Genomic DNA, 12,578 nt, shown 5'->3' with positions numbered 1-12,578 from the left:
CAGGAAGGACAGGGCTCAGAGGCTCCCATGGGAAGGGGCACCCGGAGGTGCTCACCGCTGCTCTCTGTAGCCCCCCAAAAGTGCCAGTGCGTGCAGTAAGGGAGTAGTGCATGCTGTAGTGGGATTAAAAACTCTCTGGCCATGCACTGGGGAAGAAGGCTGCTGATCACTGTTGATGGGAACATCAGCTGCGTTACTGTTTAAATAACCCAGGTGTAACCTTCTACAGCTAGAGCTGTAACAGCAAAGCTGACAAAACATCCATAAATGCATTTGAGGACAGTGGGTAAATCTTAAACCAAGTGGTACGAGTCCAAAGTCCTGTATCTTTTTAGATGGTATAAAAATGTCAGTGTACGTCTCTCTGCTCTGCTGTGAGTTTGTGTCTTTGAAGCCTTACTCAAAGGTTGCTCCTCTGCATGGGGCTCAGTGGAAACCATTCCTCAAATAGGGACTGATGCTGGGGCACACCAGCTCATGTTTGTTCTGCATCTCTGTCCTTGTCCTTCCCGATGTGTCTGGATATCACACAAGTGGTATGAAAGGCTTTGAGTGCCAGCCAGTGATAATTACAATAAAAGTAAGTAAATCTAAATCCCAGAATGGTTCTATTCCCATATTCAGTGCTGCATGTGTGCAAAATTATTTAAAAACATATTTTGTATGGCTTTTCCTCGTTTTTTTAACTGTTTGAATACTGGCCATACCCATAAATACTGTTGTTTTCTGTATTTTATTACTTATATTTATAATTTTATTATTAGCATTAATAGAAGTGTAAACCAAGATACGTGAAATAGATTTATTGAGGGCAGTTCTCTAGATTTTCAGTGAAATAATTTTTAGTGTAGCAAGGGGAGAAGAAAGGTGGGGAAAAGCAATTGCATTTAGAAAACCAAAAATAAATGGACTGACCTTCAGAAATCTTAAGCACTGTGATTTCAATTGAAGGGCATACTGTTACTACTGAGACTGTATAGAGCTTTTTAAAGTGAAACATTTTTGGTTAAAATGGACTTCTTTGAAAAAGAACCTTAGAAAAATGATAAATGATGTTGTTAAAATGTCTCATTAATTTTTTGCTTGCCTTTTACGAAAGTTAATGCAAAGCGCTTTCAAACTAGGGAACACTTTGTATATAGTCTCATTGTGCGTATCATCAAGTTTCTAATAAATAAGCCCTTTACAAAATGAATTTCAGCTGAGCTATCGTGATCTTGGCTTCTGGTTTTGATCTGTGTGAAGATCCTTTTTGCTGTTCCTGCCAGAGAGGTTTCCCTGTATTCGGAGGGTTGTTGTTGTTTTTTCCCCACTGTTTGGGAATATAGAATTTTCCTACAAATGAAACAATAATCAGGATTTTGTTTATTCAGAATTCATTTTGAAGCAGTAGATCAGAGCCTGTAGCACTGTTACAGCATGGAAAGGTGTTGAAGGGGAGCTGGTTGAGTATTTTTACCTTGCTGGAGCTCATCGAGATCGGGAAGGAGTGGGAGCCTGTGGGTCCGTCTGGGCAGAGTAACGGAGAGCTGCCTCCAAAACAGGGGAAGGTTTGGTTGTCTTCTAGCAGTTGATAGTTGAAAGAAGTTTGGAAACCTTTGGACAAGGACTTCTTGCTAAGATCCAGCCTTTCCAAATAAAACACCTTCCCAAATACATGAGTAATTATGGTACTTCTGTATGGCTTTTTTTCTCTGTAGTTCTCAAACTACTTTTTTCAGTAAAACATGAAGTAGAGAACTGAAAAACATACCTTTGTTGCATTTATTTTGCATCCACAAAGTTATTTTGTTAATTGCGGGAGCATTTGTTGACTTAAAATGTATCTCAGGAAATACTTGCTTACTGGTTTGCCAGATAGGAGTCATGCTAAGCAGTTCCTGCAGGGGCTCAGCGTGGAACTGACGTCTCTCAAATTTCTTTTATGTAAAATGCCTAATTTGTGTTGTTTGTAAGAGCTTATGGATACAGCAGTTTGTACCAAAGGGGTTGGAAACTGCAGACAGGTGTGGGACCGCTCTGCTGGTGGGAAGGGGTGAGCACATGGGGCAGTGACAGAGGGATTGGCAGATCCTGGTCTCCTGACCATGCAGGAGAGGTTCCAAGATGGGGAAAGTTGGGAGCTTGTGACTTCAGGCAGCAGCAGGATGGCTCTGCTCTGCCTTCAGGGAGGCTTTAGGGGGACCCAACAGCAACCCCCCAGGCTGTCAAGATGCCAGAGCGAGGCTCTTCAATGCAGTTGATCTCCACCCTTGGAGGTTTCAAGACCCAATGGGGTAAAGCTCTGAGCAGCCTGGTCCAACCCTGGAGCAGCCCTGCTTTCAGCAGGTTGGAGGAGAAGCCTCCTAAGGTTCCTGAGATAGCCTACATCATTATCCCAGTGACAGGCTTAGCACACCTAAATGCTGTTCTTCCATACCCCACCTATGAAAATAGAAAATTTCTTTAGACCTTGTGCTCTTTTGAGGAAAATCAGCTAAATTTACATTATTTTCTATTTTGGAACCAGAGTGCTTAGCTGGTCAGAATGTAGTAATCAGCACTGAAGTCCTGTAAAGGATTTCCTTTTAAAACAAGTTTTCTATTGATTGATAGAGGTTGAACTGTCAGAGATCAAATCTGGATCTGTAAAATACATTTGGAGGTAAAACAAGTTATGCAAGCCTAAATAAGCTAATATTCACCTATAACCTTCCCTATCAGTCTTCTGAATTTTGAACGGACCTACATTGAATTGGGTTGACCAAAGTGGGGTTTCTGTTAGGCAGAAACTAGGCAAGCACTGAGCGCTTAAATCAGACTGGGTAAAGGAGATGGTATGTCCTGCCCAAGAGCTCTGAGAGCAAAGTTTGTCAGCTGAAAATACCTTAGTGGATCTTGCTTCATTTTCCAAAAGATGCCTTTGTAATAATGTTTGTGGCAGCAGGAAAAAAACCCGAACATTTATCACTCACATTATTACAAATGTTAACTCTCGTTTCTCAAAGGAAAAAGACTCGCATGTTTTATTCCTTCCATTTACTTGTGTTCAAGAAGGCAGGATTTGGCCTAAGGAAATGGAAAGTAGCATATATTCAGTAAGAAAAAAAGTGATGAATGTTAACATTTTGCACTTGTTTACATTCTGCTGCTGTATCCATGAAATAACTTTCTCTCTAAAGGTGCTGCTGAATTTACTGTCAGATTTTCTATTACAGGAAAAGAAATGTTTGTTTTAATACTATGAGAAATATACATATGAATTTATATACATAAATATATGTATCTTTAGGGATGTTTTGTTTTGTTTTGTTTTGTTTTTTATTCCTGTCCTTACTCATATGACGGCACGGGTAGATGCTGCTGGTAGAAGCTTAAGGAATCTGTGTCAAACTCATTTTATGTGCTGTATGGACTGCTAGAATACAATGATAGCTGTGACTCCCATCTGCCGCGCGCTGGCCAGCGGAGAGTCCTTGAGCACAGTGCTTTCTCCAGTGCCGAGAAAAGCCCATGAGCAGAAATCAAGGCATTTTGCTCCCAGGGAGGTGAATTACTTTCATATAGAGTGATCCCCATTCCTGGTTTTGGCATATTTTCTGTTGGGTCTGAACCTTCATCATGTGCTTTCACTGATGCTTGCGGTGATGTGACCAGGAACCTACTCTGGTGCGTTTTAACCGGTAGCTAATGGTGGGCTATGTGCTACTGGGCCATTATATATGATACAATATGAAGTATGCTTCAAAACAAGAAATGCCGGGAGATCCTCTGCTGTATCCATGTTGGGTTATCATAGAATCATAGAGTAGTTTGGGTTGGAAGGGACCTCCAAAGATCATCTAGTCCAACCCCTCTGCAATAAGCAGGGACATCTTCAACTAGATCAGGTTGCTCAGAGCCCCGTCCAGCCTGACCTTGAATGTTTCCAGGGATGGGGCATCCACCACCTCTCTGGGCAACCTGTGCCAGTGGTTCACCACCCTCAGCGTAAAAAATTTCTTCCTTACATCTAGTGTGAATCTTTTAGTTTAAAACCACTACCGTTTGTCCTATCGCAACAGGCACTGCTAAAAAGTTTGCCTCCATCTTTTTTGTAAGCCCCCTTTAAGTACTGGTAGGCTGCAATAAGGTCTCCCGAAGCCTTCTCTTCTCCAGGCTGAACAACCCCAACTCTCTCAGCCTTTCTTCATAGGAGAGGTGTTCCATCCCCCTGATCATTTTTGTGGCCCTCCTCTGGACCCACTTCAGGGTGGTTGTAATAGCTTTTACAATACTTTGCTTAAGTGAGCAGACTTGTCTGCAGACACATTGCAGTTTACGTTTAGTAATGAGGTAACTCACCTTGCAGCGCAAGCTCAGATGGCAGCCTGCAGTCTTAACAGCAGTTACCAAAAGTTGAAATGTGGGGCATTTTAAAGACGGATTTTTATCTTGTGAGTCCAGAAGCGGTGACAAATTCATTCGTGGCTTCTAGAAATGATAACAACTGATTTTTATTTCTTGATTTGTTGCTAATGTATATAGAGTACATGTTGTAAGCAAAGAGAAAACTTACTTCCTTTTTATATCCTTGCAAACTGTCTGGTAATTGTGAGGGACTTAAACTCTTCAACAAAGTAATTCTATGAAAATGTTCTGAAAGCCAAAATATAGTGAGAAGTTCATTTTAATGTTTTGGGGTGGTTTTATTTTTTTTAATTATTTATCCATTCATTTATTTATCTGTGTAGTCTTTTAAGGCCACGTAAGTCAAATTTTATTGAAAAATAAATGCAACTTAGGCTTTTTCATCTGTTCCTGATCATGGTAATAGGGACATTATAATGAAAAATCCCTTCACTTAGTGTAGTTTTGATTTCTCTTAGATTTTCTCACTATACATAAAGAGCTTAATATTTCCAACTTCGAGATTTCCCTGGAAGAAAATGGACAAGACTACTTAAAATAGGCTGGTTTACCCCTGAGGGAGAAAAGCATTGGCATGTGTTGTCTCTCCTGCAGGGAATTCTCTTCTCATTCTGAAATTTTTCGGTGTTAGTATTACTTGTGGGGATTTTTTGATATTAAAATGTCCCTACCTGTATCTGTTGAAAGGCCATTTGAATATTTATTATTTTATTGTAAAGGTAATTCCAGAAAATAAGTACTTTCTGAGCATTCATGTGCCTCTTCAACTTTCCTTCAGAACTGTATTTTACAGGAATTAGAAATAAGTTTAAATTTTGGAATTGCATGGTCTTTTTTTTTTTTAATACAAAATGTATTTTCTGAATAATAATGCATTGTTTCCAAAGAAGAATCAGCTTCTTTGGTGTTTTGGTTTGTTTTGGTTTGTTTTTGTTTGTTTTGGTTTGTTTTTGTTTGTTTTGGGTTCTTTTCCTTCCCTTTCCCTTTCCCTTTCCCTTTCCCTTTCCCTTTCCCTTTCCCTTTCCCTTTCCTTTCTGTTGAATTACCAGTCCTCCAGCGTGGGAGCTGGATCTGGCTTCCCTTACAACAGGCTTGCAGATGCCCTGGATCCCATGATTTCACTTTGAGAATACTAAATTCCCACTTGCCTCAGTGTACCTGGTTTGAAAAGAAAGAGTTAATCCAGCGCCACTGCTTTTGGGCAGGAGAGAAATTAATTGTATTAAACTGCTTACAAAGTGCATTAAATGCGGTTCTTTAGTATGATGTGTAGTAATTATCTTAGTCACTGTGTGACTACTTCATTTCTGAGTTTTGCAATATGGAAGGATGTGAAAGGCTTTCGGTATAAACCTTCACACTATTTCAGTGAATAAATAGCTAATAATTGCACAAGGCAACGGCAAGCCCCCTATGTTGCCCTTGCAGTACTTGCTGTATAAACGTACGTTTGGAATTACTCCTACCGTTAAAATTGAAATTGGTTTTTTAGAGAATTAGGTATTTTTTTTCTGTGTATTGCTTGGAGTCGTATGCTGCAGAAGATGACAATGGTCTCCAAATCCAACTAAAGATTAAAAATCAATTTAAGATTAAAATTTAATAATGTTGTTAGGTATTGCTAAATAGTTAATAGACCGTATTAAAAACACCTACAGTACAAATATTGCCTATAAATAATTGCAAATTTTTATTAGCATTGTAATTAAGAGCATGCTGGCTGTAAATGATACCTCAACTAAGTGCAAAGAAAATTATGAAAAGTAAGCAGATGACTGGTAGTGTACTTTTTTCTAATATTAAATAGATTTTCCTAGCCAGCAGGGGCTTAAACACTATTTAGCAGGTAGGGAACTGAAGATAAATGTTGTAGCTGAGATGTCTGCGTGTGTAATGCAATGGAGGCTTAAAGGAGCAATATTATATCAAAGAAGGAAAGGCTTTTGTTACCAAGATAGTACTAAGTACTATCTTAGTACAAGTACTAAGATGAGTATGAATCATTGTTTTATGCAGGGAAACAGGAAAAAAATGTTGATTAACTTGTCGAGGACCCTGAACCATTCTGCTTGGCACCACTTTTGGGGCTCAGCATAAGCTGACATGACCACATTTAGCAAGTTTCTGTAATTTTGTGTAACTAAAACGCGCTACAGAATCCCATCATATTCATGTTTCATTTGTATTTGCTAAGCTTCTTTATTTTTCTGTATTTATTTTTTTTCTCCAGCAGCCATTCCAGGTTTTTAACGAGCTTTCACATTTTCACACTTTCACATGGAAGCAGAGGGTTTAACCACCAGACATGAAACTTTCATGTGTCCTTTCCGATTCTCACCATGCTAATGAAGAAGTTATTCTTATGTAATTATCTCTCTCTTCAGTGAGTCATCGTTTTCCCTGGCTTATGGGGACAGTCATAGCAGCTCCCCCAGAACTAGTACACTGCTCCAAGGGGAGGGTTGGGCTGCCTTGGCAGGAGCGAAGGATGTTGGAGGGGGAAGAGAGGGCTCGTGTGCTAGCAGCCATCCTGGCGAGCAGCCAGAGGAGGGGAGAGGGGTCACCAGTAGATGCAGGGAAGATGGCAATCAAATTAATCCGCATCTCTATATCTAAAAATGAACATTGAAAGTTTGACAGTTGCTCCACATTCATTTTTTCCTCATACAAGGTTGCCATGATAATTTCCTCAGGTATGAAAATTCATCTTTTGATTGTTGCAGCCATGTATATTAACTTAAATTACTCACCAAACGGATAGATAAACACAGAAATATGACCAAAGCTATTAGCCAGTTACAGAAACTACTTGGTTAGAAGGAAGCAGAGGCTGCATGTTGACTGCTGGATTACCTGGAAAGAGCTGGATTTGCAAATGTGAGGTTGATGTGTTTATGTGAAGGAAGGTAAAGATACATTTATGTGTTTGCAAAGCAATGGACTTTACCGATTATTTAAGTGAGTGAGTGTCTATAAAAAGATACCATGAGCAAAACAAAGTTCGTCTTCAGCTCTCCTGAGCATTTATGAACCATCTACGGAACCTTATGTGAAGTGATGGACTGAATTACATCTGCAGCTTAGTCTTAAGCAGCCAATTTAAAAAAATTGTAATTCTGACTAGCAATGAAACGTCACTTTGATTGATGACATCATTAGGGGAAATAGGACTGAATATGGGCTATTGAATATTTTCTTGCAGGCATAAGCCCTTTTACAGTGTCTACAGAGTGCTTGTTATACGGTGTTTTGACAATTAACATTTTGAGATTTTTGAGATCATCCCGTCTTATTTACATTTCATAGTAGTAAACATTATCTTTGTACAGCCGCAGCTTCTATTCTTGTCATAGTTTGTTATAAAGTTCTTTTGATGTCATGGAACAGCAGCTCAGGTGGCCTTTCCCTTTCATATTCATGCCGTTTGCACATGCCTAAGAACTCTCATCAGGTACCTTTGCATCGTGTAGAAAAAATAATGCTCTCGCATGGACAAAATCAGTTATGTAGGAGTTTAGATCTAAACTCCATTACAAAGGAGAAAAGCAAATTCAAGGAGTGCTTATCTGGTGGAGGTTGGGGGATTAGGCTGTAAATAAGAGGGCTCATAACACACACAGATAACCTAGTGTAATTTTGCATTTGATCTCAATTACTTGGACTGATGTAGAAATAAATATTTTAAATTGAAAGTAATGCAGATCTTAAAGGTAACAATAAAAACTCTGTGCTATGCTTAGAAAGAAAACTCCTGAATGTTCTGTCAGGCTGTGCATGGCATAGAATAACCTTGAAAACGGCACAGAAAGGGTAATTTACAATTTTATCAAACCATATATAGAATAATTTATTTTCTGAGTAATTCTGCTGTTTTTTTCCAACATTCTTTTCTTCATTAAAGACCAGAAAAGATGTGGATGCTATTATCGTAATCAGTCAACAGGTTTTTAGCAGATAGTCAGAGAAGAAGGATGGACAAGCAGAGAACTCATTTATGGGATCGGAACGTCTAGTAGCCATAGAAGTGGGTTTGAGTTGTTACTACGATACTTTCACATGCCAGAATGAAAGATTAAACTTTTTTTTGGCACTTTTACTTTTTCCATGGTCTGAGAGAGAGATGTTTGGTACTGCTATTCTGTTTTGATGGAAGTTACTGGGTTTTGTTTTGTTTTTTTAAGCATCACAGTATCTGATAATACCACTCAATGAAATTAAACTGAGATGCTCAATATAATGATTTTTAAGAGATTTCTTCCTTGAGCAGAGTATTGACTTCCCAAATGCAAATCCTGATATTGTGTGATATTTTTAGGAGTGCTGTTTATTACCTTCCAAAGCCTTTAATGCCTGAGCAATTTTTATATGAAGAATATGTTGCAAAATCTTCAGTGAAGATGGTGATAAAACCATGAAATTGGAAATAGAAACTTTTTGAGATGTTTTTGTTTTCTTGACAGAATTTTGCATATCCGTTAATGAATTTAGATGATAGAATTATATCCACTGTGTCACGTGGTGCTCTCTAGCACTATTACATTTTGATAGCAAGTATTATGTTGCCCTGTCTTAAATAATTGATTTGTTTGTACTTCTGTTTTTGATAGGGGAGTTTTGTTGCATGCATGACTGCCATTTTAAGACAAATGGAGGACTATCACTATGCTCATTTAATCAAGACTTTTGGAAAGATGAGGTCAGATGTTGTGGTAAGTTTAACATGTTTTATCTGTTCATAAGACAGTTTGGCTTGCGTTTGTTTTTTTCCTGTAACTGTTTGTTAAATACACTTGTGAAATGTAAACAAAATGTGTTGCATTACAGATTTAATATAAAAATAATTAATAAAGCACTATGACTTACACATTTTTCTGAATTTGCAAAGGACAAAATTAACCTTCCTGCCACACACAGGAATACAGCTCGTCTCTGGAGCTGTTCAATATTTTAAAAAGCAAGCACCGAGACAGTGGATTTAAGGCAATTAAAAGAAAGCATTAGGAAATAGTAGTGCTGAGCCATTACTAAAAATCTGTTCTGTTTAAGGAGAGAAAGAAAAAAGAAAAAGCTTTCTTGAGGAAAGGAACTTTCAGCGTTAAATCTTCCAGATGTCCCAATTTCATTTGTTTAAATAGCTTTTACTTACAGATCCACTCACTTTAAATTTTATACAAAACATTTTAACCTTAAAGATGCCCTTAGTTGTTAAATAAGCAATAATAATTGAAGTTTGTCTTCTCAGAGTCGTTCAGTAGCCTAACTAAGCCAACAACACAACTTAATTAGAGCATAACAGAAGAGAGTTTATAGCTAAGGAGATAACTCTAATGACCTGAAACTATCATTGCCATATGGTAAGTGCATGCTGCAAAGTAGCTACCAAACTTGTTGGCTGAGATCCATCAATTAGCGGATGACCTGAAACCAGATCAGCTGTATTACATTACCCACTCTGGTACTGGGAGTTCTGTCAGGTGTATTAGACAGCTTTCGCCTGTATTTTAATCTTCAGGGTGGCCTTTATTTAGGTTCCTTTCTTCCTTCCAAACCCAATGTAACAAACCCCAGGGTCTTTTCTTTGTGTAATTTCTTTATGTTTGGACCTTCCCATTTTCCTTTATGTCTTTAATTTTTGTTCTTCTTACTTCTGCTTATATTCTGCAAGATTTGAGCTCTTTGCTCCGTGCCACTTTTCAGATAAGGTGCTAGAGCCTCTGGCGCTCAGTCTATTTATACCTGATCTGGCATTACTGAAGTACAAAGCTGATGAGTCAGGAGGGGAAGACAAAGTCCAGCTGCAAAGAACTGCAGATGGTGATCACAGTATTGAAAGGGTTGCTTCCCAGTTACGCTGCTTCGGGATCTCGGAGCACTTCCATGGATAGTTCTCTTCAGTTAGTTTTCCACTAATAACAAAACATTCCCAAGCTAAATGCAGCTAGGGGAGTGAAAATAATGTTTTTAACACACAGAAAAGACGTGAGTATTAAGGTTAATCAAGCCAAATATTTCTGTACTTTTAAAGTGGTTCAAACCATTTGGCTCTAGAAAAGGCAAACTGATTACAGGGTTTTACATGGAAAAAGATAAAAGCAGTTTGCTCTTAAAACATATAATGAAAAAATGCAGAGACAAAAATATTGGTTAGGAAATCTGTGATTATTCTAATGGCAATAAAGGTGTTCATTTTCAAGTCTTGCTTTTTTGGTCTAAATTGTCTGAAAGGTGGTTCTGTAGGTCAGATCTTTCTTGGTGAAAACAAGGGAGTAATTATGTATTTGAAATTTGGCATGTGGTCTATTTATAATTGCTTGTTTAAGTGTTTGATTTATATGCTACGCAGTGCACTGGGATACATGAAGAATCACTTCTTTCTGTTGTCTTGACTCTCTGTATATTTGTCCCTTTCTGCATGTTTTTGGGTTGTATAGCTGGAATTGCTCTGGACATCATATTTTCCATCAGCATGTGTACTGTCTGACTACTTGTTTTCCACTGTTAGGCCACTTGACTGTGGTTTGTATTAGCAGATAACACTAAGCTAAACTTGGTCAGTTGTTGTAATGCTTTTTATATCTTTAATTAAAATGCACCTTTTTAAGGTTTTAATATTGCTGTTGATTAAATTATAATGTATGTTAATGGGAAATAAAATATATAGTAACCTGGTAAAACATTAAATGGATAATATGCTAACGGTAGATAATGCTACCTTAAACTGACCTTAAAATATGAATAATATAAATGAAGGTGTGGAGGTATAATGGCAGTATATTTTTAATCCTGTGATAAAAGGAAACTACAGTGAGTAAACTAATTTTTCTTTTTTTTTTTTAAACACAAATAAAACAGAGTCATCATTTAGGACAAAAGGATGAAGATACCAACCCAGTTTCTCTGTTTAAGAGAAAAACTTACATAGCCTTTTCAGTGAGAACCAAGTGGGAAGTTACTGTTCTCATAAGTATTTCTTCATAGATGAGATTTCATTGTTAATTTGAAACCCCCATCTTGTTCAGTATTTTATGTTTCACCGTAAGAAATGATGTCCCGTGAAGTGCCCTCAGGAGCATTGCCTCCTTTACCATTATCAGTGCTGTGGTTCAAGTTTGCCCATGTTCCTTCTTAGGGCTTTTGCTTTCTATCTTCAGTGGTGGGGTGCTCCTGAACTATACTGTATGTGTATATTCCTTGGTACTGTATGGTTTGAGTGGGAAAAAAGTCCTTCTCTACTTCTTTGTTTAACTTTTCATGCTTTTTCCATTTATTTTTAATGTGACAATTTTTTGAGCCCGTGCTCTTTGACTCACCCCTTGGAGCTTAGATCCAGAAGTGTTTTCATTCAACTCCTATTACAGGGTTTTCAGTTTAATCACAAAAGCATAAAGAAGCAGCAATTTAAAAGTGAAACTAGATTAATTCAAACAGAAATGAATAGGTTTTTCTTGAAAAAAATTTACAAGAAAAAGGGAGAACTTAAGTGAAGCTGTGGTTGCTTCTTCACCATTGGAGACCCTTAAATCTTTCTTCGGCGTGTGCTCTTGCTCAACCAGAAGTCATAAGCCTGGTGCTGCAACTGCTAGAGGAAACTTTATGGCCTGTGTTATGTAGGTGTCAGTTTTAGATTATTATGATGGTCTTATTTGGCCTCAAAAATCTTAGAAAAGATGAGGTGGAATGCAATAAAACCAGTCTTGTATCTCTCTGCAGAATATATTGTTTAGGTTCATTAAGGTATTTCTGTTCAAAGAGGAATTTCTTACTGTCAAGCCTACTATAATCCAGAGATGAAACATTATCCGAGATCAGTGAGGTTATTTCTGGGACCAACTGATCTGTCTCTCCTTTTTACTTGGTAAAATTTATATTCAGTTAAGATGTATGTGGTATTAGTTGACCAAAAAAAAAAAAGTTAATGTTTTGCCATGTGGAGTATCTCAGAAGTATTCCTCCCTAAAGGCATTCAAGACAGCGTCCTGGAGTCAGTGAAGTATGTAGAAAGACAAACTCCATCAGGTGTTTTAGATTACAATTTTCTGCACCCCCATTTTCTTCTCCCCTTTTAATATTTTGCACTCCTAGACTTTGGCTTTCAATGTATGGGCATTGGTGACTATTGTACATCCTTTCATGACAAGCTTTGACTAACTGTTGATGTGAGCGGGTGATTATATGGCTTAAGCAGACTC

General features: G+C 37.9%; 1 protein-coding gene across 1 annotated transcript in view; it reads left to right on the top strand.

Moving 5' to 3' along the window:
* The window catches only part of DOCK1 (dedicator of cytokinesis 1), a 303,352-nt gene that overhangs the window by 155,721 nt on the left and 135,053 nt on the right, over positions 1–12,578 (top strand). Inside the window, exon 28 of the mRNA XM_009326015.1 lies at positions 8,997–9,098. Coding sequence (XP_009324290.1) covers positions 8,997–9,098 — 102 coding nt within the window. The remainder of the gene's footprint in view (positions 1–8,996; positions 9,099–12,578) is intronic.

This window comes from Pygoscelis adeliae, unplaced genomic scaffold (genome assembly GCF_000699105.1).
Source record: "Pygoscelis adeliae isolate BGI_AS28 unplaced genomic scaffold, ASM69910v1 Scaffold4, whole genome shotgun sequence".
NCBI lineage: Eukaryota > Metazoa > Chordata > Aves > Sphenisciformes > Spheniscidae > Pygoscelis > Pygoscelis adeliae.
The sequence above is the reverse complement of the archived record's forward strand: the minus strand, read 5'-3'. Positions and strand labels throughout refer to the sequence as shown.